This window comes from Aspergillus ambiguus (assembly GCF_047715705.1).
Source record: "Aspergillus ambiguus strain CBS 117.58 unplaced genomic scaffold BDV59scaffold_7, whole genome shotgun sequence".
Classification (NCBI taxonomy): Eukaryota; Fungi; Ascomycota; class Eurotiomycetes; order Eurotiales; family Aspergillaceae; genus Aspergillus; species Aspergillus ambiguus.
In genome coordinates this window covers 263,915-290,833 of record NW_027395520.1, presented here as the reverse complement: position 1 = coordinate 290,833, position 26,919 = coordinate 263,915, and the positions used below count along the sequence as shown (strand labels likewise).

Sequence of the window (26,919 nt, the reverse complement as noted above, 5' to 3'; positions counted from 1 at the left end):
CCCAATCCTTGGATATTAACACCAACTGCTGCCCTCGCATGATCCATATGGAGTCTTACTTTTTTTTTTTTTTTTTTTTTTTTTTTTTTTTTTTTTTTTTTTTTTTTTTTTTTTTTTGACTGCCTCCCCAATGATTAATTCCAGATGGAGTGTCGACAATCAGCGAGCTCCCCTTTACCCGGTAGACAGACGAATATCGGCAACCCCCGGTATCATTGAAGCCGAAGTCTGCATCAAAAACGCCACACCCAAATTTCCTCGAAAAACAGGGGCCAAACCAGTTCTTTGGCGTTGGTCTAGACCACGGCAGGAGAAGTTTAGACGCCAAAATTGGTTTCAACGTTGAGATACAATTTATTCATCAGCCACCCAGCCACCTGTAAAGACATCAATCAGAGCTAAGCGCCAGGCTAGCCGAAGGAACACTGTCGACAGGAAACCCGACCAAGACCGCCCAACCCTGTGGGTGGCGTTTGATCTTAGAACTGTGCCATTCCGAAGTGAGGAGCCGCATGCGGTCCAAAACAACCCTTAGAAAACGAGATGCAAAATGCTGCTTATATTTATAATATCTTTGTCATTTTCATATCCAGACCGTCGTCCATCCAAAAACTATCGAGTTTAGCGGACTTCCTCCAGTCTACCAATAGACGCCGATGAATGATATTTCAATAGACCCCACAGCGGGAGAAATCCGATGCGAGGGCCTGTTCGTCAGACAGTAGTGGCAAATAGCAGGGGTCTGATCGGCTACTGGACCTGTAAAGGACAGCATCTTGGCTTTCCACGGTCGAAAGGGGTGGTAGGTGGAGAAGGATTGGGGTAGTCCGGGGAAAGTGGAGATACGTATCTGGGGCAGACGTCTTCGTACAAGCGAGGCACTTATCACAATAGACGGGCATGTTTCACTGATGGAGTTGGACTTCCTGTTAATGTATCAGCTTCTTAATCGGGTTGATGTGCTCGATGTTTCTGGCAATTCCCCGCATCCCCATAGTTGCAAAATCCCATCGGCAGATGGTTTGAAGGATTGCCGGCTGAACCCTGCCCGGCGGAATTCCGCGTTTTATGGCAAGAGTGAAAGGGGTTTGGCCGATCCTTCTCCATATAAGAAGAGTGATTCATGAAAGATAGTTACGAGACTTTGCACGTCCCTCCAAGAATTCAGTAAGATCGAACCCGCCGCTCGGGAATATACCCCAGCATGGAGATGAATTATGATGAAACAGTATGTGCACTCAAGCTGATTGACGTCTCCAACTGCTCATGCTAACGGTGGTTGTAATCAGACCCTCCACCAGTATGCTGGACTCCGAGTAGCGCTGATTACCACCTGCTAACTAGGGGCAGGCTCGAACGCGAGCTGGACACGGAAATCTATCCTGGAACGGAGATCATGGCAGATGTTGGCTCTCACCATTTCGTCAAATCGTCGTCACATTCAGACACCGCACTTGTTCCTCAGCCCTCGCAGGATCCGCACGATCCCCTAGTAAGTGACTATCTCAACTGCTCTCCCTGGACAACGGAGCTAACTGCTTTTGCTCGCAGAATTGGAATCGATACTGGAAGATGGGCGTGATCTCTTTGACCACGCTAGTGACATTCAGTCAAGGCTTTGGCCCTTTGGCGCTGGCTCCGATGTTTCCGCAGATGCAGAAGTCATTCGATAGGGGGCTTGCCGATGTGGTGAAGTTCACTGGAGTGTGTATTCTCGTTCTTGGGTTTAGTAACTTCTTTTGGTATGTCTTCACTGCGGCCTCGCTATGTTGACTATTTTAACGGAGCAGTAAAGGATCCCGATTCAAACTGCCTATGGGAGAAGACCGGTATTGATCTTCTCAACGCTGATCTGCCTAGTCAGCAATATATGGCGCGCACTTGCGACATCATACGGCAGCTATATGGGGGCATGCGTCCTCAACGGGTTCGGTGCCGGTCCTGCAGAGGTTGGATGCCATCGAATTAGACAGAAGCAAGAGACTAACCGATCCTCAGACATCCCAACCAGAGATCATTGCCGACGTTTTCTTCCTCCACGAGCGTGGAGCCTATAATACTCTCTATTTCACATTCTATTTCGGCTCCCTCATGGTAAGCGTCAGGGATGTTCTCGCTGGCTAGACAAACACTAATGTCCAATTGGACTAGGTCGGCCCTATTGTTGCAGGACCCATGGCCGAACATGTCGGATGGCGTAGCTTTTTCTGGCTCAACGTTGGCCTCCTCGGGTTCGCCTTGCTCCTGACCATTTTCTTCTTTCCCGAAACGAAGTGGCATCGGGCTCATCCGTCCGAAATGACCCAGCCTCACGAAGAAACCAAAAGCTCGGAGACAGGTTCAACAACAGAGAAGGGTGTGGAAGCTGCACATCATGAGGAAATGGCCCCCGAGAGCGGCGGCGAAATGGATCCGTATTTGGGCAAGGGATATCCCTCGAAGAAGCAGTTCAAAATCTTGGAGCTGGCAGGAAACAACTTCAAGACTGTGTTGACTAGCTTCTGGATTCCCTGGAAGCTCTTGTCCTTCCCCATCGTGGAGCTTGCTGCTTTCAATGTGTCGTGGTCAGCCAGCGTATTCTTGACCCTCAATCTCACGCAGAGTCAGGCCTTCGCCGGTCCTCCCTACAACCTCTCTAGCCAAACAATTGGTCTTTTCAATATCGCCATTTTCATCGGGGCTATCATCGGCCTGTTGACCAACGGTCCACTCTCCGACTGGGTGTCGATGAAAGCAACTAAAAAGAACAAGGGCATCCGTGAGCCAGAAATGCGTCTGCCTGCGCTCATTCCGTACCTGATCGTTGTGATCATTGGAAACTTCGTGGTGGCATTTGGTTACGAGTACGGATGGGACTGGAGGGTAAGTCTGCTGAGCCATCCAAAAGGTCATTTCGCTCCTAACTAGCCAAAGGCAATTGTCATCATCGGCTACACCGCAGCCGGAATTCAGGTGGCCGCTATCCCAGCCATTATCAGCACCTATGCTGTCGACAGTTACAAGCCCGTCGCTGGATCAGTTTTTGTTTCCATTACTGTCAACAAAAATCTTTGGGGGTATGGTTTCAGCGAATTTATCACACCATGGGTGGAAAGGAGTGGATTTGTGCGTCCGATCATGCTCAACATGTGTCTGGCGGTTCTATGGGGTTTATGTGCGGTGCCGTTCTACTTGTACGGCAAGAAGTTCAGGAAGTGGACCTCGAAGTCCTGGGTGCATAGTTTGTAATGGCTTATGAAGGAGAAATGTGTATCATGTCATATATCGTGGGCAGACCCGTGTCAGCATAGGTCAATCATGACGCTTCAATGGTATCCATCGGTATGCGAAAGAACAGATGCATGCGAGATTATCAACTGCTTTAAAACTATCATATGTCGTCGTCATCCGGATCATACAGATCCAGGTCAAGAGTAGCCTTGGGCTTCGGAGGTGGAGCGGCGCTGGGGGGAGCATTTGTCGCCGCTGATCCGGCGTGAGCAGCCGCTTTGGCGGCCTCGCCCGCATGACGAGCCTCCTCGCCCATCTGCGTCGGTGCAACACCATCTGCAACGCCAAAGCCCTCCGCTTCTTGGATCAACCGGTACACCTCCTTGTCAGGCTCGAATCCAGGACGTCCTTCCCCTGCAGCGAGTTGTATCTGTCCCATGAGGCCGAGGCGGATCCGATCCTCCATCGGGTATGGGAGCATGTAGGCATGACGAGTCATCTTCGCGGACTCGTCGAGCCAGGACGTCGCGTCCTTGGTGACATTGGCGACCGGCTCGACAACTCCATCCGCCTCCACGCCATTTGTACCCACTGTTCCTGTATCATCACCATGTAACTTCTGTAGCTTCGCTTGCGCCTTTGGAGGGGTACCGGCGGCAGCATCCGCTGCAGCCTGGTGGTTGTATTTGCTGATTCGACGGGCGAAATCAAGGAGTAACTTGTAGTCAACTTCCTTCGTCCGTCGGAGCATCGGCCGAGACTTTTCGACCCCTTCCATGCCATCAGCGTCTTCCTCGGAAGAATCGTCGTCGAGGTCCGAATCGCTCCCCATCTCGTCGTCACCGCATGCCACCCGAATGTCCTTTTCGTAGCCGACAACCTCCCGAACAATGCCCTTGACTTTCTCCTCCAAACTTTCGGCTTCGTCTCGCAAACGCAGAATCTTCGCGTAGTTTTCCTGGTGTTGTCGCAGTGTCTCGATCGCAGATGTTAGTGAGTCGTCGGCTTCCAGGAGGTTGAGCGCCGCTGCGGGGGCTCCCGCGGCCGTCGGAGATGTCGTTAGACTGCTAAGTAGGGCATTGAATCTGCCTTCAAGGTTCGACAGAGAGGATTGGAATTGGGCGTTCATCGTGGGGGCGCGTTGTTAATTAGGCATAGGTCTGCGGCGTACACCGGAAAGGGCGTTCAAAAAGGACGACAGGGGAGCTCGGCGCTATGGGCGGGGAAGCAAGTACTATGAAATTGCGACGTGCGTATATGCGGCAGAGAATAAAGTGCTCAACTGAGGGTGAGGAATAGGGTAAAGAAGTACAGCGTAGAAGAGCTCTGGATGATGCTCCGCTCGACCGCCCCATTGGGAAGTCACGTGAGAGCACCTGTCAACATCAACTGCAAACTACAACGTACTGATCTGCCAGCAACAGTTCGCGCCCCTCGTATACAAGTCTGTTCATCCCTCATGCGACATTCGAACTGGCGTCTCGACATGTTTCGTACTACCTGGTAGACCTGGTCTTCTCTTATCTTCGGCCGGAACTCCCTCCGTGATAATATGTGGGGTCCAACTTCAATTTCCCCTCAACCTCGGAATATATACCGCAGGGATCAAAACACGGTTCCTTCTCTCACCATCAGACTCAGAAGTAGTAAAACCGATTGAGCCATCATCTAAGCCCGAATGGCATCCTCTACAGCTCTCCCCAATGCGCCGGTTGTTGACCTCGGGCGCAATGTGATCTTGCAGCCACCTCTCTCACGATGTGGACATGGTCCCGGCCTGATTATCATCCGCCCCAGCGACTTTGCAGCCTGTCAACATAAAAATACTAGTCTCGATCCAGAGCCACTGCAGAAATGGGCCGAAGAGAGCTACGCCGTTGTTCAGGTTACCCTTGACGCGGAGGTGAGTGGTGATGAAGCTCACGTGTTGAATCTGGTGAAGACCGGAATGGAGGGGCTTGTCGCGAGAGAGGAGTGTAATAAGAAAGAGTCATTTGGCTTACTGGGTAGGATATAACTTTTTTTATAATGCACATTGAATGTTCACTGATAGTGTCAGTCTACGGGTCCAAGGGGGACTACTCCCCCATGTTCGAGGCTGTGCTACAGACTCTGGGGACAGCGACTGGAAAGATCGCGGCGGTGGTGTGCTTTGAAATCTGGCGTACCCCAACGGACATCCCAGTCGTGCTCCACGTGCCTGGAAAGCGTCCTGTCCCGGAGTCACAGCAGAACACGGTGGTGTACTCTTACCCGGAGGCATCCTCCGCTGCATTCACTGTACCCGGCCATTCCGAGTTCAAAATCTCATCCGCAGGAGTTGCCCATACCAGGTCTCTGACCTTCCTCAAGAAGCACATGGATGGGCCATACTTTGACCTCGAAAAGATCTGGGACGAACATACCTACTACGAATTCGGAGACCGATCTGTCGAGAAGACCATGGCCACGATGGTCCAGGAACCGTACGTGAACCACGTACCCACTGTGAGTGTCATCTCTACTAGTACCATATCAACCAGCTAAGTTGGTTAGTTAACCGGCGGAGTCGGTCGAGCTCGTCTGAGTAAATTCTACCTGGAGCACTTTATCTTCAACAACCCCGAAGACACGGAGCTGGAATTGATCAGCCGCACGGTCGGAACGGATCGTGTGGTCGACGAGTTTATCTTCTGTCTCACTCACAACAAGGAGGTTGACTGGCTGTAAGTCGCGAGGGCGCGTACACTGACCTGTCAACTTCGGTCTAACGGTAACCAGGGCCCCTGGTATCCCGCCAACGGGGAAACCACTCCGTATCCCATTCACCGCAGTCGTCAATATCCGGGGGGATCGTTTATACCATGAGCATATTGCGTGGGATCAGGCCACGGTGTTGGTGCAACTAGGCCTTTTGCCAGAATATCTCCCCTACCCGTATGCTCTGCCTAATGGCCAGGTCCCTGGTCCGGGAAAGCGATTCGAATACCGCGTCCCTGCCGCAGGGGCTGAAACGGCGGCAAAGATGCAGGATGAACATTTGGTGCCGTCAAACCAGATGTTTGAATATAGAATTCGAGAGGTTGATGAGAAGTGACGCGTTCGATGCATGAAAATGAAAATTCTGGTGTCTTAGGATTCTTTAGAGGAAACCGTCGCTGTATATAGAATGGATTGGATTCCTGAAGCGAGTCGGATAGCATCCAGCGCAAGATAGGCTGGTGGTTGGTGCATGCCCAAAGACTCTGTCATGAGCTGCTGTATAACGCACCCTTCCATCGTAACCCTATTCATGTCTTGTACCACCACCATCGTCACATACCAGGATATTCGGGTCAATTGGTCCGGCGATACGGATCCTGGCTTCCCCCTCCTTCCAAGATGCGGGGACGGCCTATACACAAAACCGAGGGAAAGCCAACTTCCCCAGTAGGGAACACTGGTAGCTCGCATAAATCTCAATCAGCTATAGCAAGCTTCTTTCAGTTCAATCACTAACATTCATATCATGGCACGACGCACAGCGATCATCACGGGTTCTGCACGAGGAATGTATGTCTCCAAGACTACCATACCCAAACCAAGCTAACCAGAGGAAGCGGGAAAGCAATCGCTGTTCGTCTCGTACAGGAAGGTTATTCTGTTTGCATTAACGACATTCCATCTGTAACAACAGAGATCCAGAATGTCGTAGCAGAAATCAACGCGGCAAACGAGCCCCTCGGGGACAAGCCAGTTGTTCCAGTAGAGAACTCTCGCCCCCGGGCGATTGGGATCTCAGCGGACGTCACCTCGTCTGCGGCAGTTGAAGCCATGGTGAAGGAGACCGTGGCCAAGCTTGGCCCTCTAACACTGATGGTTGCCAACGCCGGCGTGGCCCAGGTTAAACCTCTCCTCGAAGTCACCGAGGAAGATGTCGACCACGTCATGTCAATAAATTTCAAGGGGGTATTCAACTGCTACACCCACGCAGCGCGGCAGATGATCGCGCAAGGGAACCCGGAGTCCGCGGCCGGAGTCGGGGTCTACAAGATCATTGGGGCTGCATCGATTGTTGCCCATAAGCCGTTCCCAACGCTGGGTATCTACTCTGCCAGCAAGTGGGCGGTTCGCGGTATGACACAGGCAATGGCCATGGAGATGGCAAGACACAAGATCACAGTGAACGCGTACGCACCGGGTATCGTAGGTACGGCCATGTGGGATGAGATCGATGCACGAATGGGAGAGATCGAGGGACGGCCAAAGGGAGCAAGTTTAAAGCTGTATTCCGAGCGATCAATCGCGCTGGGCCGTACAAGTGTGCCGGAAGATGTGGCCGGGTTAGTTGGAGGCTTTCTTGCCAGTAAAGACTCGGACTATGTAACAGGCCAGACGATGTTGGTTGATGGAGGGATTATTTTCACCTAGATGCACATGCTTATGGATAAATTTGGTGATTTCACCTATTGGCGGCACTATATGACGGATGGCGACGACCCTAGACAAACAAGCGCAAGAAACCCATTGTCCGGTGCTTGTCCTCCAATACGCGAAAGGCTCGATCCACATTGAAGTATTCTAAGACATCAGATCATTAGATTCCGGACTCCGAGGAACCCGACAGGAAACCCCCGACGGGCGTCTTCCGGTGTCTCGTCGAGTCACGGCCGAAAGAGCCAATCCTAAAAACCATAGAAGCCGCTCTAATTTTGGATTCTAGGCAGAGGGATTTCACTCCCCACTAGAGGAGGGGTACTGCACGGCGTAAACATGGGTTCGGTGTGCTATAGAGCTCCGACGCTTGTTTCAGGCAATGCGCGGAAGATACAATGCTAGCTGCATCCACCTATAATCGATAACCTCAAAGGCCAAGCTTTGGAGCGCCGTGCCATTGGCGAGGTTAATGCCTCAAACTGGGGCCAACCAATGCAATGGCCGGCGATTACAGCCTCCGCTGGGGGGCACAGCCACCGCCCTTGGTGCAGATTTAGGTTTAGGTGGATGCAAATGAGACATGTTAGCGCCGAAGGGAGGGGCAGCGAGACCGCAAGGGCGGGAGATAATTGAACGTTTCGTTGAGTTTGACAAAGGGTCCAGATGCAGGGTGTGCAGGGGACGAGGGCGTGGCTGTCGGTCTTTGGCGCCACGTTCTAGGAATCAGCAAATGAACTGAATAGGAGGGGAACTGCCAACACGAGGAAAACGCCAGTAAGCACAGGAACGAAGGGGGAAGATTTTTGAGGACATTTTAGCCGAGAATGGGCGTTGATGTCTCGGAACGGAATGTGGTGATGGCGTCAGAGAGAGCATGATATTCGTATCAGTTGTTGGTATCGAGATTCGGAAAAACCATGTTCAGTTGGCCAGCATTATTCATCTTTCGTACAAAGTGCTCCAAGCACAGACGGGTTGAACCGCTGGCATTGTAATAAAACTGGAGAATTATGCAGGACAAGACCGCTGGTGACGCAAGAAGCACACCCCCTTCCGTCACCCCCAGCGTCTGTGAATGACTGGAAGGCCCCTGAGGAAAAGCTTGTCGTGGACCCTCGTAGGGTCCTCTAGGGCCCTGTTGGCCAACGAGCAACGGCCTTGAGGGCCGATCGGCGGGCCATGGGACAAGGTCCGACAATGGCGACATCTTGGAACAGGCAGCATCATTTCTCGGCAGTGCTAATCGTTTTCGTCTGCCCTCTTGGCGACAGACCGGGGATCCGCAGGATATTCATGGACTTGTCTGGAGACCTCGACCGGACTTCTCAAGACTGAACTGTCTGCATACCGCAGTGGTGCGGACTGTCCATGGTTAGATAGATCGCATTGCCTAATGGTGATAGCCTTCAATAGTGCTCATGTAGAGATCGGATCTGTCCCAGCCATGAGCTGCCTACCATCAGAACGACCTCTCCACTGATTTCTGGGCCTGGGTCGTCAGCCTTATTAGCATCTCCAGCCAAGCACAGACATGGAGATACCCAATCAGGGAATATCCCACCCGCTCGGCATGTTGTCATTGAACGCGTCAGTTCGATCGCCAATCCATGCCGTTCGCTAGATGAGATGCTGGGGTTTCTACTGATAGGAAAGAATTATTGCCCCGTAGTAAATTTCGTCCTCCTGTTGCTTATATTCTTGGCCATCCCTGGCGCAGGCTCTGTCTGGCTGTCCTTTGCTAGCCCTATATTATCACCTATATTGCCGCCCGCCTCCTCCCATCCCTGGCCCTCTTTCTCTCTCTTCCACTTCTTCCCACTCTTTCCGACGTTCGTTGACCCCATATAACGTACATATCTTTCATTATGTTGCTGCGCTTCCTGTCTGTGACAGGTGCTCTATGCCTGGGCAGCTGTGCTGCCTTCTCCCTCCCTCAGAACTCCGACATCGACGTCGTCCCTCAGCCCTCCAACAGTCATATTTTCTCTCATTTTCGACAGATCAAGGTCCCCTGCGCCGAGTGCTCATTTGCCGATGCTTCCTGTTCCTCAGATATCCTCTCTACGACTTACCTGGTATGATGAGTACTGCCTCCAAGCCGGTGTAGCCGCCCACTCACTGACAAACCCCGCCAGACACTCTCCTTCTCAACTGAAAATGGCACATTACTCGCAAACGATGACCCGATCTTCCCATCTTCCGTCCCCATGCAATTCCATGCCGTACGGCATTGGGAATCTAGTCAGCAGGCTGTCCTTCTGGCCTACGCACTGGATGCTCGGCCACTGCCCCCACAGTCGGGCGCTCTTCTGGGAGAAATCTTCCTCCTGAAGCTGAAACTCTTCGACCTGCACGGTCGCCCAGCCTCGGACCACATCGTCTCCCTCAGTTTGGCCAAAGACCCGAATGGTGACCTGCTCATTTCGGAGGTCGAGGCCGACCCTTATCACGGACGTGGCCGTGGGCACGGCAGACAGCATGGCTATTCCAATTCATGGCTAGCCCAGCTTGGCGAAAGCCTCGAAGCCGTCAAGTCGGCTGCACAGAGCTGCTGGCCTGGCTCTCATCCATCGGAGCAACCCGCAGTTGGATCACACCCACACAATTCCCCGGCGGTGGACGCACACCACACGATGGCCCCGGAGTCTCATCCGCATCACAGCACGCCTGGATACAGACCTCCTTACTGGGCCGGAAAAGGCAGCAACGGGCCCCAGATGCTGCAACCAGTTATTTTGCCGGCCCTTTTGGGTGTCATTGCGGGGATCGTGGCCTGCCTAACGGGATTCATCGTGGGCCGGACCATCATCGCTATTTATTACTGTTTCCGGGGATCGAGGCAGCGGGTTCCCGTGTCTGCTGTGGAGGAAGCGATTCCTTCGGAGAAGGAGCGGTTGATGGAGGCTGATATTTTCAAGGATGATGCATCTGCGAAATAAATGGATGTAACCCGTCGTTTTTGTATGATAGAACTATAAATATAATGTAGCATACCATGTTCAGTTCGTGTTCTTAAAGCCTTACCAAGCCACATCACCTCCAATTATCTAAAATACGGAAAACTCGATATATCGAAATAGTCCATATTGCCAAGGTTTGAAATTCAATTTCTGGGAATATGTCTGATGGAGTTATTCTTGTCCACCGACTCCGTTTACCGGGTTCCACTGCTGTATCCACTTGAACCCCATCGAGGGTCGAGATTGACAGCGATGGTCCAGAAGATTGTGTAATCTTTCTCCATTGAATATCGAATATGATGATTACAATTTCGCTGGAACAAGCGAATATTATCCTCCAGGGAATATTGGAGAGCGTAGAATGTATTGCTTTGGTGATCCTTTGGCTGTTTGCGGTCTGACACGGGATCGCTATTGACACCAACCATTAACAACACCCGCTACAATCCACTGGAGAATGATTGATACCATTTCTTGCATTCTATCATATATCTTCTGAGTATTTAAATCGCGATGTACTTTGGTTGAATACTCCGGTCGTACAGAATGCTCGTGCTTCGGATTGCAGCTGTTGACTATTTAGCGGTTTAACCTTAATCATTGCAAGCAGATGAAATCTTCTCGGAGAACAACTATCCTTTTGCTCTATGTATTGCAAGCCCTCTTGACCATTAGTTAGCAATGTAAGGAGATACTATCCAAGCATTTTCAATCTGGAAAGCCTGAAGTATGTTACGGATTTTAAAACATGTTTCCGGAGGATTAAAACCATGCGTCACCCATCCACTCTCATCCATGGTAGCCCTATTTCACTCTCCTCTTATCACTATGCACCTTTTTTAATCTAAACTGGACCATTGTATAGATTTTAGATTTTTTGGGATTCATCGTACGCCCGGAAGCAATCTGCAGCTCCAGTCTCTCTTGCAGTTCATCGAGGACTACAGCATCTGTAGTCATTTCTTTCGCCATCGCATCAGTGCAATTTACACCTCCGCAACATGTATATCCATCCAATAGTGGTCTCTAGATTCAGTCTAAGAGCTAGTAGGCGTCTGCATTCCCGTAGATTCTATCGTCGCGACAGAAAAAGCATGATCACATCTACGGGAACCGCGACCTTGATTTCCACTTTGGTGCCGGTAGAGAAGCTTGTGCTGCCGTTCCAATTTTTAGTGGTGTTTGTTTTGCTAGGTTCCTAAGGTTGACGGTTTCCCTGTGGATAATATAGCTTGGGTGATTGTTGAAGTAGCAGCCAAGTGTCCAGGGGTCATGGAGTAAACAACTGAGACCTGCTTTGTTGGTAAAACTTGCATGGGTTGCATGGGTGGTGTGCAGCTCGAACTTTGGGCTTACTGTAAGCTTTGATAAAAAAGCAACTATTGAAGACTGGGTGTCATCGCTAAAGGAAAACAATCGCGGCAAAGCAGTCAGATCTGTTTCTGAGCTCATGACTGCCCGTGCTATGTTGGATTGGACGCATCGAAAAGCTAGGTGGTAATCAGACGATGAAAGACTATGTGATAATCAGCAGTGAAGAGACAGACCTTCACCATAGGTCGCATAGTAACTATTGTTCAATCCTAGAGGCTGAAAATGAATCTCCTCCTATAGGCCAAAATTATCGCTAAAGGAACTCATGTACCTTTCACCACGTACTGAAATCTGTCATATGTCGTTTCGTATCCATACTTAGAAATCATGTGGATATGATCGGTAAAACATGCTGAAAAATTCGTAGGGGAAGGGGTCAGATTGGCGCCTGGGGATTGTAAAAGTCGTCCAAAGATCACAGGAAAGAGGCTGCAAATCTGTAAGGTATACACCATCCACCACCCATTGCTGGGTGCAGGTCGCTCTTCGTTGCAAGTGTGCTTCTTAGGAGGATTCTGGCAGAAAGACTTCCTGCGGATGGAAAGAATGCATGAGAATGGCCGAGACTTTGCGGTTCATCCTTCTAGTCCTCCAGTGCGACTGGAGTCTTGGGACCTCTCCCTCTCCATTTGTCCCCACAGCAATAAAAGCACTAGATGTGCAAAGATACACTGCATAGTCTCGAAATATAGTGCAGAAGCGGTGTCATGATCGCAAACAGGAGGCACTGCGCCAACGGGAAATCCAGCTGAGGCGCAAAGTTCATGCTGTGCTCGAATTTGACTCCATTGAAGGAGGAAAGACCAGATCTCCGTGGAGGGGTCATCTTGCTTAGAAGCGATGAACGGTCGCATTCGGCGACCGCCTTTTTGCATCTCTGTCCAAAGTTCTCAAGGAAAGAACCGGAAAGGTCATTCAGACGTGGCGAATGAAATGGCTCTTGATACGCGCGACATAGAACGGCATTAAAAAGAAGAGATTGGTAAAATGTCCGGCGGAAATTCCTCCACCGAGTGACATTTTTGATCCAGTGTGCTTTATGAGCCACCCCCGAGGAAATACCTTCAATACAGTCCATCAGGTGCTCCCTGTCGTGAATCGCCCTCATGTCAGCCTGAATGAGGTTCTGCTTTTCTACGCTCAGCGCGCTCCACGGGAAGAGGCCTGGAGGGAGCTCGCCTCGATGAAAATGCTCGACGATAATCCTTGTTGCTCGTCTCTGGGAGTTATCAGTTGTGCAGTTATGAATGAGGGGTGGTAGCAGAAGGCAACTAACGGAGATCAATGCATCATCAAAAGCAAAAATGGCCCGTTGTCCAACCATACACAAGACAGAATGTAGGTTTAGCGCAAAGACGGAGTGGAGCTGCTTGCATGTTGCAGAGAGGAATGTCACCTGATGAAAGCTGTTACAGGCGTTAAAAATGAGCAGGATTTCACTTAGGAGAGAGAATGGGCACCATCATAGACGGGGTTGGATAGGAGATGGTTATGGAGATTGTCTCGTGTGTTCAGCAGAAGGTGGTAGGAATATGTATGGGAAAAGCAATGTTTAACGCTTGTCGTGCAAATATGGATTTATTAAGCAGTGAAGACTTCATTCTCAGGTGAATGTCATCTTCTGAGAGGAGCTTTAAGAGTGCATATGATAGTGCATCCATGGTGGTATTCGTATTCATTCCAAACGATCTGCTACTTGGAAGATGAATTGATCTTGTAGACTTTTTGCCTATAGAATCCTTTTCAGGATTCAACATCATATCGCCCATGAGAAGTGCAGATTAGCTTCCGTATCTCTGTAGAGCCAACGCATAAGCATAAACCAAATAAGCTCCTGCATGCTCTGTATAGAAGAGCACATTAACAGGGTTTCGTCTAGTAACAATACCTACCATAAACTACTCCATTCATAGGCACTTGTATACAACGCAAAGTGTTTTACAAAGCTAGTTAGCTGCGCTGATTAGGAATTTGCGCGCATTTAGAGTTAGCAGTGCCGCTAAAGCTGTCGTACATAGGGTGGCTAGGAATACGATGTCACGAGAAATAAAATGCCGCAGGGGATGGGAACGCGTAGCTCCTCAATCCATGAAAAGACTGCAGCATGATCGCACAATGTAATTATCTAATATTAAACCGGACGATGGCTTGGTATGATGAAAAGGATCTGCTGATAGCCTTGGAATAGTATCGATCTGCTCCAATCCTGGTTTGAAAAAAAGTCTGCCTGGTCTTGCCGCCGCCCTATGGGTTCTACACCATGTAGCTTCCCTTGGCATCTACGCGGGGCAAAATCGTGTTGTTTTATGAACAGTGGCACGTCTCAGAATGCCAACAACCCACAAGAAATTCGAAGCTTCGCTGTGGAAAGCCCAGAAACGGAGAATGAGTTAGTTTGGGTGCGCTGGTCCTATCTCGATCAGCAGATGAACATTATCTCTTCTAACATTTCCCTAGGGAACAACCAAAAAAAAAAAAAAAAAAATGGATGTCTTCAATGATTATTCCTCCTATACATCGAAAGACCTCTATCGCGAATGGAGATGGCAGGAAATCCGAGGCAAAAAGTTCTCTATCCCGCTGTGCAATTGTTCCAACGGCAGCGGCCCCGGAGAGCCATGGAAGTGGCATGCGCATAGCCGGTGGAAATGCAAGACGTGGAAGAGACCCACACTACCGGAAGGAGAACCGACATATTGCAACTGCGACCTGAGTCCGGGACGTGTGTTTCTCAAGTACGACGGGCATTGGAAGGACGGATATTGTGAGGAACACATGAGACGGCGGAGTGTAGACGAACATGCGAAGCGAGCAGAACATGAGATACAGAAACAGCAGCGAGAGCGCATAATGCAAGACTCAGAAATGGACGAGCGAAAGGCCTCGGTAGATAGCGACGCGAACCACATGAATAATGGCGGCCGAGAGAAAGATGGTTGAGAAAGGCCCGAGGTCGATAAGAAGGGCATGGATTACAGGATTACGAGATTGGAATAGACAGCAAATACAGACATAGGCATGATAATATTCTGTCTAATCTGTTGGTATTAATCTAAGTTGGTATCATATTAGGCTTACCCTCTAGGCTCAAGAACATACCCCAACGCCATCGTGATGACCTCGGCATCCACGAAATCAACCCAGATATGTACAATCATGAATCATATCGCTCATAGAAAAGCTCCCATCACATTGATCATTGAGTCCCGTTTCTCCGGGTTGGTCAAAAACTCGCCAAAGCCGCGCTTGCCCAACACCTTGCTTAAACCGCCATTCGCCTCGATCTGACTCATGGCTGTGCCGAGGTCAGGCGAGTCGGAGCTGATATTCAAGTTCAAAGACGACAGAAGATTAGTCGTGTTGGACCCCAGGATGCCACTCAGGGTGTTCTTCAACAAGTCGGCGATGGGCACCTGGGCGGTCATGGTAAGTTCTGACATAACCTGGGTATAGTATGGCACCTCGACGCCGTCGTACACAACGGACTTTCCGACCGTGGTGAGGCTGAGGTAACCATTCGACAGCGAGTCCGCCTGGGTTTTAATAACGTCTCCAAGGTTGTTGATGAGGGTATCGATGTCGAGAATTCCGTGCACTGGAGCCGAGTGGTTACCAGGTCGGAGAACGAGATGGTCAATTGTTGCGTTGCCAATGACGAGGTCACCACTCTTGAGGTCAAGAACGGTTTTGCCCTGGATCGATCAGTATACGCTTCGTAAAAGCAAGCTGGATGTAGACATACGATTTCCAAGGTCAGCACGGAGGGATTAGGAAGGGTCGCATTTGCAATGAGATTGGTGCCATCTTCCCGAGGAGGGAGAATGACTGTGGAATCTTCGATTGAAAACCCATCGAATTTATTAAGAGCTATATAGAGTAAGCTGAGGCATTCACGAGAGGGCCACTGAAACTTACTAGTCTGCGGGATGTTTTTGTCCATTGTGATAAAGGACTTCAATTTACCCAGGAAGGAATTGGTCTGTCCCCAGACAGAGAGCGGCGCATGCTCCATGAACACCACGCTACGCACATACTTGGTCCATTCGTCGACATTGAGAGGCGTGGGCTGATTTGTGACACCCAGAGTCGTGTTGCCCTCAATCATAGTGCCATCGATGTAGAGGATGGCATAGGTGCCATTGCCCTCGGTGTCACGGTTGAACAGCTCCAGGGCAATGGGGTCCACGCGAACCGGAACTGTCAGGGGCAAGTCGAGGGCAGACCTAATTGTCATCACGACCGAGTCTGGTCGTGGCTCCATAATGTCGGCTCTGGTAAGGAGAAGCGTGGAGTCGTCCACCACACGTTGGGCAATGGCAGGAATGATCAAGGTGAAGCTATGGTGCATTAGTTACCCCGGCGCATCCGGCGAAAGGGGATGACATTATCACGACCACTTACAAGATTGGCAAGAAGATAGCCAGGAAAATAATATTCCAGAAGAGGTAGCAGCACCAAAACCGACGCCAATGCCGTCGCAGTTTTTGCGCCTTCGTCTTTTCTCCTCTCTCCAACTCGATCGTATCGGCCTTCTCGAGATGCTCCGACCCTAATCCCTCATCTAGAGGACCTCGATGGACTCCCAGGGCATATTTTGCGGCTTGGGAAGTCAGGTAGGAGGCTTTCTCCGCCATGGTTATCAATTGGACGCCTTCGCTCTACCTTAATCCACGCGGAGGGTCTGGGGATTGGGGTGGATGAAAAGGGTTCCGCCCTGGAGCTTTGAGCATATATAGGGGAGACCGTCCTGTCGGGTGTATGCACGATGATCGGACAGAAAAATTAATATATTAAATGATAGGCGTATCCCCCATGCTAGCCGGGCGAAAATGACAATTTTAGCTTCGTGTTGGCGTCGGCGGTTTCCACCGCATTGGGCGAAGAAGCTCAGCGGTCCTCGAGCCCGTCGCCATCCCTCCGCATGGATCGACAGCGCAACGACGATGATCACAGTACGAGGCCATACGTGGCCAATGACGGCGATTCAGTTTGGCTGCTCACGAGTTCACATGCGGGGCATGGGATGAGGATCGACATGAACTATCAAAGAACCGCGGTTATCCAGCGACGGTCTCAAGCTTCGGGGCCAAATAAGGGCTCCACCCAAACGGACAAAGGAGTACGGATTCAATACCTGATTTAGATGCGGGGGGAAATTACCGGGGGACTGATGATCGCGACGGTTACTGCTTTCTCACTAATATTTTTCTCTTCTTGCTTGTGATAGAAATTTTTGGCCCGGGGTTAATAGCTTCCAAGGTGCAGATGATTGTGGTCATGATTACCATGTTGATATAACCCTAACTCACCATCTCCGTCATCGACAACCCTAGTCCCTACTGATCTCTTCCCCGGAATCCCCTTTTCTGCTGTCTTCTAAGGAAGAGGGAAACATACCACCCATCACAATCATGTCGCTGGACGAGAAAAAAACCGCCGATAACATCTCACAGGCCACCTCCGAGCTGTCGGAGACTCAACGGCTCGATGCTCTCGATCAGTTGGAGGTGATGCCTCATATCTTGCAAGAAGGCATTCTTTTTGCAGGATCAGGGTCCGCATTGCTCCTGCAAGCTGCCATGCCGGGCATCAAGAACCGGAACAGCGATGGTCAAAATGGCAACAGCTCCAACAGCAATCTGGCAGCTGAGCTTGGTGAAGCGCTGCAGGCCTATCTCAGCTACATCGCCTGCTTTGTCTTCGGTACCCGTCAGGAAAAGAAGACCCTCCTGGATCTTCTCAGTCGCGGGCAACCTCCTCTGCACGGCAGCGAGTTCTACTCCTCACACCCACCAACCCAGCTCTGGGTCGCTGCCACCCTCTATGCGACCGCCACCGATTTCTATCAGCGCGTGTATGGCCGAGTCAATTACCGCACCGCTGAGAAAGCCTATTCCGAATTTGCTTTCCTCATGCAGTGCATCGGGTTACAGCCTGGCGTCTGGCCCGAGAACCGTCAGGCCTTCTGGACCTACTGGGATGATCAGATCGATCAGTTGAGCGTCACTGCGGAGTCGCACCGCTTTGCGAAGGATCTGATGCATCGCACAGACTTCCCCCGCTGGGTGTCCATGTCTAAGCCGTTCCTGCGGGTTCTCACGATCGAAATGCTGCCACCCCGTATTCGTGAGGCGTACGGCTTGAAGTCAACTGCGAGCACGCGATTCCTCTACCGGACGAGTATGGGTTTCTCGGTGGCCGTATACCCAGCAATGCCCAAGTCCACGCGGTCGTACCCTTGGAAATACTACCTGGATGAGTTACGGAAGCGCTTGAATGTTATTTAAGAATTGGGTCTTTCTCGCGCGGTTTATATTAATACTTGTCATTTCGCTTTGTAAAGAATCATGTATGCAGCCATGCTATTCATTTAAATATCCATCACGTTATCTAGAATGCAATCATTTCACAGCGCAGAGCTCAACAGACCACCCAGAAGTTTCGACACATTTGAAACAAGCTAGTACAGTTAGCATAAGTTCCATATTATCAAAAGAGAGAGACATACCGGCGTGGCATCCTGGATGAGCGTGGAAGTGTCGTTGACAAATTGTGTCGTCAGCAGGGAATCGGCGTTATCAAGCAGACCCTGGATCTTATCCAGGTTGTCACTGGAGAGGAGATTTGCCAGGTTCTGTGCATTATCTCCCCCGAGGAGAATGGCAGCGCCTTTGACAATGGTCTGGAGGTCGTCGAGAGTATCCTGGCTGAGAAGCTCCTGGACTCCGCTCAGGATATCGGGGAGTTGCGAGAGCAGGCCGTCACTGCTCTGCGGTGCGCGTGGCACGACGGGGTTGGGTTGAGGATTCGAGCTGGCAAGAGCCAGAGGTGCAGCGAACGCAAGGTACTTGAAAATGCGCATTTTGGATAATTTTTTTTTGAATTGGTATTTTCAGAATACGTTCACACGATGGGTAATCTATGGACGAATGTATGGCGGCATACAAGCAATTGGCTACAGGGACTGTCTTATATGTAAATGGGTCCATTGAGAAACCTTGATAAATTAAATCCAAATCAGGAGCGAACCCCGCCCATCCAGATACACTTGGTCTTGGGGCCGTGTTTATTATCAGTTCCCAGGGTCGAGACACAATCCTTGGGAGACGGTGGAGAGCACCGGGATCAGGCCGACTGTGCATGGCTGGTTCCAGGCTCCGATTCGGCCAGCATTCTAAGCAGCTGAGGTACAGTCTAGCCACGGAGACCGCCGATCATCCTTGATTTTGCGCTCCTTTTTAGTCTACGGTGTGCGTGGTCGGCTACCCGAGGCTGTCCTAGAAGATTTCCTCATACAAACCCACGGACAATGGGCATGATACCATGTGAATGCCCCTCGAAATAATTATCGTGTTGCATAATGGCCACTGTCCGGTGAGTTTATTATATTAAAGCCCCCCACGGGGACGCTGGGAGACGAAAACTCTGGGTGTTGGGAGGAGAAACCGGGGCTCCAGAGGCGAACCCCGCATGGAATTAGGGCTCCATTAGTGCTGTAACTGTCGATCCTTCGCGTCGTCTCCAGCATCCAATCACTGTATATTCCCCCGAGCTGGTTCGAATTCCTCCTCGGACCGACAGACATGTGAATCAACTTTGATCGTGATCTCGATACTCCTGCAGTTGGAAGACCCACGTCTCACGGTTCTCATATCCGTTGTCGTGGAGAGCCTCTACGGGGTTAACATCGTCACCGGCACCAAAATAGAAGTCATATTCATATGATCACCCGTCCCCAAGACATGATCCATAAGCGAAGCTAACATAATCCCCATGTCTCACTCCACTATCTCCACCCACGCTCGTCTTGTCGCCCGTCTTGCTTCCGCAGTACCAGAATCATCGTTTGATTCTCGTGGGCCTTCTCATGATCGTAGTCTCGGAGGTATGGAAAGTACCGGTCGTAAAGCGCCACTGGCATCATACCATGTCCCCATGTTCCATTCGTTATTCATTTCCATCGTCATGTCCCGTTGTGCTTCGTCACATTGTCGATCATAGCGCCAACGCCACCCCGAGCACGCCCAGTGCGCCCATCCCGCTCACCATGACGCCAGTCGGGCGAGCTGCTGCAGCCACGCCTTCCGAGGAGGTTGATGCAGCTGCACCGTCGGCAGTGGTGACCGGTGTCGGGGTCTCGCTGGCCGCCATCGCTTGAGTTGTCGCTGTTAGGGCGCCATCTGCAATTTGGCTCTTCACAACGGAGATGTAGCTTTTGACGTCTGTGGGAAGATTTTGATACCACACCGGCGTTTTACCGGCTTTGAAGTCGCTGGCCAGTGCGCTGCGCTGGGCGGGAATAACGATCTGAGCCAGGGCCGTGGGCGGAACGTTGTTTACGATCTCGGCGAACAGTGAGCGAGGAGGCGATGCGAGATTTTCCAAGTGCCCGGTTTTTGAGGGCAAAGAGAAAGCGGTAATAGAGCGCCTGTCAACAGTAGTCAATACATAATTTCTTAGATGTGCTCGGGCGTGGATGGATGGAAGTACATGGCGCTTGCTAGTGCCGACCAGTCCTCTGCATCACTGGTTTGAGTTGCCTCCGGGGCAGCCCATGATGCAGCGGCAAGGACTGTCAGAAGCCAAGTGACCTTCATGCTGTTGATTAAAATTTTGGCATAGCCAGGAACTGGTGGATTGTAGATTTTAAGGTAGTTCAGGGAGGTGGTGTACTTCTTATTCTAGGTTCGTGGGCTACCGTGGCTGCCGTTACCCGAGATCCGATGTGGAGAGGAGACCTGATCCTGATCGCCAAACCTGGGGTCACGGCCTATAAAATGAAGTGTAAAGGATCGCGCGGGGTAACTGCAGGCACAGTGGCTTGAAGTAATGACTTGATGGGATGAGGGATCTGCCTAATGATGGCGACGAAGATTGATATACGAGATTGATAAAGTATAACATGAGGCAAAGTAGGAGACTGTGCAAGCCCGATATATTGCTTCCAACCTCCCTCCAGTCAATAATAATCTGATGATTAATTATCCATCTATCGAAGATAGTTTCTGTGTCTGAAGTGCTTGTTTCCGGATTGCCTGGGCGGCAGACGGAGTGTACAAAGATAGGGAAGGGATAATATTTTCTGCTTTCTTATTAACTGCTGCCTTGCTAAAATAAAAAAGATAGGAAAGAGCTGTTATCTCACCTAGACGCCCCAATGCTGAATCGATCATCAAGTCGTTGGTGTTTGCATCTGAAGGCTGGAACTGTTCGGTCCCGCGTGGACAATTGCAACGAGCCATGAATTCCTAGATAATGACACTCCATTTGACGCTAATAATACCCGTTACACCTGCTAAGGATATAGGTGCGGGTGGTGCGGATCGGATAACAAAGCCCTGATTTCACCTTGAAATTCGCGAATGATACAACGTAGGCGACTGATGATACGAGCTGGCTCTAATCGGAACCTATATTTATCGCGCGGACGAGGCTTGTTATTAACTTCATCAGAAATACTATCAACCTGAGAAATGAAGCTATACGTCGTCTTTGGGGCAGGTTTTTGCTCTTTGTACATGCAGCTGCACCGATACTTAACTCGTCAAATATGCAGTTCATTGAATAACTGAAGGAACTCCGAACAACACCATTCCTTGCGCCTAGTCTTATACGAATTAATATTTTTAGGTATAATGTCCGTATGGAGAGCCTTAGATGCTGTGATAAAGCCGTCTCTGTTGTCAATACGTGGCTAGCAGATTGTATTAGCAGTGATCAGAATTCAAGCGATCTCCAGCTTTAATACAGATATATCAGTATCCTATGGTCTTTTGGCCGTCTTCGTAATTTCACCTGGGAATACATGTGTCTGTATTCACTTGTTTTGTGCATTCCATAGATAATGGCATCAGAGGCATGTGTTGTATCGTTTCACGGATAGATTGAAGGGTTCGCCTCGAGTACGTGGTTTCTCCTCTCATCACAGGCACAGCTGAATATGAGAAGGGGGAATAGAAAGGTAGGAATAAGGTAGCTGTCTTCTATTAATTATAATTTTGATCGAGATTACATCCCTTGACGCGACTAAAGGCTTTGGGCTGGATTTATATATCTCCGAGCCTGCCGCACAGATAATGTCTAATATACCAGAGACTAATATATATCGTATATCTTGTAAATAATATAATAAGTGGCATGATGTCGGTTTGCTAGGAGATATGGCCTATAGCTTTAAGCCCTTTACATTTATACTAGTGCTGCAGAGTAGTTCTGTTGCTACCCCACACTCCGGCACACTTCAGGAGCTTATATTCTATAGGCTTGTTATATGGCTCCTGCCCTATTGGTGGATTAAACATGGCTATACGCGCATCATCTTACTTCCATCGGCAGGTAGTAACAATATTGACAAGGTAGGCTAGTTATGGATATAAGAGGTGGAAATCTGGTATATAGTAGAAAAAGTTCTATACACAGGACCCGGGCAAGACCCGGGCTATTCCAGATAAACTGCCCAAATGGAACTCTTCCAGGGTTATGTATCCATATAGACCCAAGCAGAAATCTTTCGCACCCATAGCAAAAGGAGACAGTTGCGGTTTCCGTCTAGCCTTTACGACACTGTCCAAGTATATCAAGTTAGATCCTTTATACCATGGAATATTAGGCGGCCATACATATCCCCATGCACCAGGAGAAGCTCCTCCAGTAGTCGCGCAGTGAAGTAAAGGGCAGCACCTGACCGGCGGCCAGACAGTGGGATTGCAGCGTTCCCCCACAGATCGGCAGTCCTCATTTCGCTCAATCATTTCACTTTCTAGGGGGATAGCCATAACGGCAACAGCGGAGAAAAAGAACGTAGAAAAGAACTTCATAGTAAATGGATCAAATGCAACAGGGAATGAGGTGACGAACAGACAAATTTTCGTTCCGGCTCTAGGAGACAAGGAAGAATTGAGAGACAGGAACAGTCACTTTATAACTTGGGATCGAGCCCACACAGTACTCCGTAAATGAGGGGATTCTCGTATTATGAGGCTTATTATAGGTAGAACTGGCTGAAACAGTTCAACATGCCTGACTGTTCATCAACTTGGAACATATGAAGGCAATTGGGCCTTCATTTCCTTTATTTGGTATTTATAACGCAAGGAAGCTGATCTAATATGGAGATTATTCCGGTCGGTAGGAATTGCAATAATAAAAGTCTTGTCTTTACAATCCCATATCCCGATAGTTAAGACCATAGCGCCGGTAGATCCATTGAGAAGTGTGTCGTAGGCAAGGGCCTCAAAACTAACTTCCCGCCGTCTTCACCCCGTAAGGCTTTTATGATACAATGATAGGGATAAATAGTCAGGTATCGAGTCGATGGGCTCTCACTTGATGTGTTTCGGGAAATTGGCCACCACATACATGTTACGCGCTCGTACTTTGAGGTGTTCCTCGCTGGGATAGTCCTCCGGCTCCATGTATCCAGGAAAGGGTGGGAGTATAGCCACTGCGACGGATACCTCGAGCTAGTGGTCCGTGACAGGTCGTCAGGAAGTTTGATCCGCAGTAAGGATCCAGTCATTACCACGTTCTGTAGAACTGTTTTTGAAACAGGCATATCCAAGCGAGATAGCTTGGTTGGTGACTCGAAGCTGAAAGGAGACTATTAGCTATTAACACCAACAATCAAGTTGACTAGAGTAGGTTCTGCCATATTTGTGACACTGCCGGCGCGACAAGGAGTTCTGGCATGATCAATATAAGCTACGGGATTTTGCCAGAGGTGTGGAATTAGAGTAGTATGCGTTATTCATGTGATAACATTAAAAACAACTATGCATCTCAACATCATAACTCATAACCATGACCATAACAACCCTTATGCCTTCTTCTGTATATCCGCCTCAGCCCCCCGTTCTCTCACCTTACCCTCATCATGCACCTTCGTCCACTTCTCCTCCTCGGCACGATCCCCCGAAGCAGCCGCAACGACCTTCCCGACACCCCCCTGCACGCGATCCCTCACGCCTTCACCCAGATCCCGCAGCTGGCCTTCCGCCTCGGCGCCCTTCCCGCGGGCATTCTGCTCCTCGCCCGCACGCCGCAGGCCCTCGTTCCCAAGCATATTTCCGAGACTCTCCTTCGCAGAGCCCACCGTCTGGTCCCATGTGCCGGTCGTGCGCTGCTCGTTGTCTTTGGCCGTCGCGCCGGTGTGCGGGTCTGCCGTGATCGGGCCCAGCTTGTTGGTTGTGTGGCTAGCTTCGTGCTCGGCCCGGCCCTGCGACTGGGTGGCTTCGCCTTCCGTCTGGTAGCGTTGTCAGTCAGGATGGAAGAAAGAGGAGGATCAGGGTAAGGGAGGCCGCGAACGAACCATCTTGGATGCGTTGCCGGTTACGCTGCCCACGGCGCGTTGGGCCACGCCGGTGGCTTGGTCGACGTAGGACTTGATGGTGGAGTCGGACATTCTTGTTGATTAAGATGAAGCGATGGATATTTGTATTCTAAACGAATTGATTCTTTGATTGAATGGAGTGATTAATGGTGGATGGTTCAGGCACCGTTTTATATACTTCCAGGTCCCCAAACCTGTGACGTCATCCCATCCTGGCATCTGCCATGACGACATAACAAAATCATGAATCTCGCTAAAACAATAACAATGCAAGGCTAAAAATACCATTGAAGCAACGTCATCATCACCAGTGACATATTCCCCCCTCGCTGTCGTCGGCCGCCCACGTCCCCGACAACCCCACGACTTCGAGGTTCCCGTCGTGGCCCTCGCCCACCTTGCTCAACGCCGCGAAGCTCGCCTCCGCGGGTCCATTGCTGAGGATGCGTTTGGCCCACGCGTCGATGGCCGGTTCGCCTGTCTCGTCACGCGCCTGCTTCAGGAACGGAATGAGCGCGGTGCCACCCGTGCCACGGAGCTTCTTGCCGCCTGCACCGCTGCCATCGGGCCCCGTGCGGACAGACGCCAGGTTCATGGTGGCAGACTGCTGGCGGCGCGGGCTGGTGGCGCGCGGTGGACGGGCCTTGGCGTCGCGCGAGGGGATGATGATGTAGCGGGAGACCATCTGGATGTGCTTGTCGCGCATGGCGCGCAGCATGGAGAGACAGGCGTCGTAGGCGATGCACAGGGCCTTGTCCGAGCGGCGGTCCTCGACGTACTGACGGATGTTGGCGACAGCGCCGACGTGTTCGAGGAAGCGCCGGTGCGGGCCGGGCATGTAGGCGCGCATCTCCTGGATGAAGCCGTGGCGGGGGGCGCCCACCCGGCCGTCGGTGTCTTTGTCGCTGTCGCCGGGGCGGGACTCCCCCGTCGGTCGGTGCTCAACGCCGAGCGCAATGTCGAAGAACTGGATAAGGGAACTCTGCGCGTTGCTGCCACCGCCGTATTGGCGGTACTGGGGCTCGCCGTGCCCCGTGTCGTAGAGGAGTCCGTGCGGAAGGCCCGCCTCGCCCATGTTCTTGCTCCCGGCGAGGTAGGGGCGGATGCGGTGGTAGAAGACGTACGGGTCGCAGTGCTCGTACATGCGCTCTAGGAGCATGCCGACTTCGTCGATGATCTCGGCGAGGCGCTGCAGACACTCCGTGACGACGAGGCTGTTGCCCGCACGGGCGGCGGAGATGGCCTGCAGCACAAGCGGGATGGACGGACCTCCGCGCGCTTCAATGGCCACGGACATGAGGTAGAACCATTGTTCGTCGAAGGAGCCGGTGAAGGTGTTGTTGCAGGCGAGGTTGTTGATGTCGTCCGTGGGCTCGTCGGGGAAGATGGGTCGGTAGTTCCAGAGACAGACCCCAGCGTATGTTGCCACCGGGGGAAGCTCCAACTTCTGACACACCGCGAAGAGAGGGACGGTGATCTGCGGGGGAACTCTCTGATGTCATTAGTAGGGAGCATTGGAAGGGTATGTATAGGGTCGTACGTACTTCTGCAGGGGTGTTGCCGCCCCATACGTAACCGTGTAGGATGAAGCCCAGAACGACATAGGCGCGTCTCCACTCCTCCTCGCTGTGGAGGTATGAGGTGGAGAGCATGGGCATGCGGTCCACGACTTCACGGATCCTCCGCGTGATCAACAGGGCCTGGAAGTTGGACACGATCCATTCCCACTTGGCGTAGTAGGGGTCGGGGAGGAGATCAAGAGGAGGCTCGGTAGGGAGGAAGCCGTGGTCTGGGGAGATGCCGTAGTCTGCGAGGGCTGGTACTGGAGGAAGCATATTGACGTGTATGTACAGATGATGGCTATGCAGGTCGAATGGTTGAATCGACAGGCGAGTTGATATAGGGGCCCTGGTTCGCAGGGAAGACGTCGAACACGTACAAGGTGGACCAAACCCAGATTCTGACGTTGGCGACTGACGTTAAATGGGCCTTTGACTTCTCGATGATCGAGGATGACAGCCTATGGGCTGTTTGTTACCAGACTGTGCTCGTGGGGATGAACAAGTCGGCGGAGCTGAGACAAGCTCAGGGCTGTGACTTCTCGTGTCAAGCAGACAGGCTGTACAAACCAGATCACAGCGGACCGGTCAGGAATTGACTGTCAACCGGACGAAGAGGTAATGAATTAAGGTAAAAACGGCGGAGAGACGTTGATCTAAAGCCAAGACCAGAATATTGGAGGTGGCAATATGACCGGATGGCCGCAAAAACCGGACGACGAGAACCTTAAGATGAGCAGAAATCGAGTTATGAAGGAAAGACGAGTTTCGGTTAAGGAGTCTCGTGCCTCAGTAACTCGGAGGCGAGTGCCGCGGAGATTAACCGGCACGAAGGCACACCGGGAGGCAATTAATCAGCCTAGGAGATGCAAAGTCTAATGGGCGGTGGCCATGGCGGAGGATTTAGGAGGGAGCCAGGGCCAGGGGTGAGACGGGCTCCGTTATCGTCGAGGACTGGGTGCTGGATGAGCAATACCCATGGCCGGGAGGTGGGCCAGTTGAGACTATGGCGCACGGAATAAATGGCTGTAGTGTAGTAGGGGAGAGGAAGAAGGGGAGGGCTGGGGGGTGGGAGGGGGGCATGATGGCGAGG

The 26,919-nt window shown here is 51.1% G+C and overlaps 12 protein-coding genes across 12 annotated transcripts; 5 read left to right on the top strand and 7 right to left on the bottom strand.

Annotated features, from left to right (window-relative positions):
• Positions 1-1,204: 1,204 nt before the first annotated feature.
• On the top strand, positions 1,205-3,228 carry BDV59DRAFT_200022 (putative MFS transporter; the record flags this gene model as incomplete). The annotated part of the gene is made up of 8 exons (XM_073693479.1): positions 1,205-1,228; positions 1,290-1,300; positions 1,351-1,492; positions 1,552-1,742; positions 1,865-1,949; positions 1,999-2,094; positions 2,152-2,862; positions 2,914-3,228. 8 exons carry the CDS (start codon positions 1,205-1,207, stop codon positions 3,226-3,228), a joined length of 1,575 nt encoding a protein of 524 aa, XP_073550121.1.
• On the bottom strand, positions 2,855-4,511 carry BDV59DRAFT_173761 (uncharacterized protein). The gene has a single exon (XM_073688951.1). It carries the CDS (start codon positions 4,337-4,339, stop codon positions 3,371-3,373), a length of 969 nt encoding a protein of 322 aa, XP_073550120.1. The 5' UTR covers positions 4,340-4,511; the 3' UTR covers positions 2,855-3,370.
• A 377-nt stretch (positions 4,512-4,888) lies between these two features.
• On the top strand, positions 4,889-7,599 carry BDV59DRAFT_191839 (uncharacterized protein; the record flags this gene model as incomplete). The annotated part of the gene is made up of 5 exons (XM_073691960.1): positions 4,889-5,216; positions 5,270-5,697; positions 5,746-5,915; positions 5,971-6,249; positions 6,783-7,599. 5 exons carry the CDS (start codon positions 4,889-4,891, stop codon positions 7,597-7,599), a joined length of 2,022 nt encoding a protein of 673 aa, XP_073550119.1.
• Positions 7,600-9,470: 1,871 nt separating this feature from the next.
• On the top strand, positions 9,471-10,544 carry BDV59DRAFT_200018 (uncharacterized protein; the record flags this gene model as incomplete). The annotated part of the gene is made up of 2 exons (XM_073693478.1): positions 9,471-9,680; positions 9,741-10,544. 2 exons carry the CDS (start codon positions 9,471-9,473, stop codon positions 10,542-10,544), a joined length of 1,014 nt encoding a protein of 337 aa, XP_073550118.1.
• Positions 10,545-12,492: 1,948 nt separating this feature from the next.
• On the bottom strand, positions 12,493-13,384 carry BDV59DRAFT_153874 (uncharacterized protein). The gene is made up of 2 exons (XM_073687395.1): positions 13,216-13,384; positions 12,493-13,158 (listed from the first exon to the last, which is right to left on the bottom strand). Exons 1-2 carry the CDS (start codon positions 13,261-13,263, stop codon positions 12,592-12,594), a joined length of 615 nt encoding a protein of 204 aa, XP_073550117.1. The 5' UTR covers positions 13,264-13,384; the 3' UTR covers positions 12,493-12,591.
• Positions 13,385-14,405: 1,021 nt separating this feature from the next.
• BDV59DRAFT_173746 (uncharacterized protein) lies at positions 14,406-15,344 on the top strand. The gene has a single exon (XM_073688950.1). The coding sequence runs from the start codon at positions 14,424-14,426 to the stop codon at positions 14,877-14,879; it is 456 nt and encodes a 151-aa protein (XP_073550116.1). The 5' UTR covers positions 14,406-14,423; the 3' UTR covers positions 14,880-15,344.
• BDV59DRAFT_211650 (DUF3712 domain-containing protein) lies at positions 14,967-16,919 on the bottom strand. The gene is made up of 4 exons (XM_073695850.1): positions 16,341-16,919; positions 15,855-16,276; positions 15,682-15,806; positions 14,967-15,631 (listed from the first exon to the last, which is right to left on the bottom strand). Exons 1-4 carry the CDS (start codon positions 16,571-16,573, stop codon positions 15,110-15,112), a joined length of 1,302 nt encoding a protein of 433 aa, XP_073550115.1. The 5' UTR covers positions 16,574-16,919; the 3' UTR covers positions 14,967-15,109.
• A 431-nt stretch (positions 16,920-17,350) lies between these two features.
• On the top strand, positions 17,351-18,226 carry BDV59DRAFT_200016 (oxygenase MpaB family protein; the record flags this gene model as incomplete). The annotated part of the gene is made up of 1 exon (XM_073693477.1): positions 17,351-18,226. One exon carries the CDS (start codon positions 17,351-17,353, stop codon positions 18,224-18,226), a length of 876 nt encoding a protein of 291 aa, XP_073550114.1.
• An 18-nt stretch (positions 18,227-18,244) lies between these two features.
• On the bottom strand, positions 18,245-18,875 carry BDV59DRAFT_173744 (uncharacterized protein). Its single transcript, XM_073688949.1, has 2 exons — positions 18,448-18,875; positions 18,245-18,399 (listed from the first exon to the last, which is right to left on the bottom strand). The coding sequence occupies exons 1-2, from the start codon at positions 18,799-18,801 to the stop codon at positions 18,346-18,348; spliced, it is 408 nt and encodes a 135-aa protein (XP_073550113.1). The 5' UTR covers positions 18,802-18,875; the 3' UTR covers positions 18,245-18,345.
• A 1,059-nt stretch (positions 18,876-19,934) lies between these two features.
• BDV59DRAFT_200014 (uncharacterized protein) lies at positions 19,935-20,536 on the bottom strand (the record flags this gene model as incomplete). Its single annotated transcript, XM_073693476.1, has 2 exons — positions 19,935-20,367; positions 20,430-20,536. 2 exons carry the CDS (start codon positions 20,534-20,536, stop codon positions 19,935-19,937), a joined length of 540 nt encoding a protein of 179 aa, XP_073550112.1.
• A 3,048-nt stretch (positions 20,537-23,584) lies between these two features.
• Positions 23,585-24,443, bottom strand: BDV59DRAFT_153834 (uncharacterized protein). The gene is made up of 2 exons (XM_073687393.1): positions 24,247-24,443; positions 23,585-24,180 (listed from the first exon to the last, which is right to left on the bottom strand). The coding sequence occupies exons 1-2, from the start codon at positions 24,337-24,339 to the stop codon at positions 23,755-23,757; spliced, it is 519 nt and encodes a 172-aa protein (XP_073550111.1). The 5' UTR covers positions 24,340-24,443; the 3' UTR covers positions 23,585-23,754.
• Positions 24,380-26,393, bottom strand: BDV59DRAFT_153837 (indoleamine 2,3-dioxygenase). Its single transcript, XM_073687394.1, has 2 exons — positions 25,812-26,393; positions 24,380-25,759 (listed from the first exon to the last, which is right to left on the bottom strand). Exons 1-2 carry the CDS (start codon positions 26,100-26,102, stop codon positions 24,572-24,574), a joined length of 1,479 nt encoding a protein of 492 aa, XP_073550110.1. The 5' UTR covers positions 26,103-26,393; the 3' UTR covers positions 24,380-24,571.
• Positions 26,394-26,919: the final 526 nt, after the last annotated feature.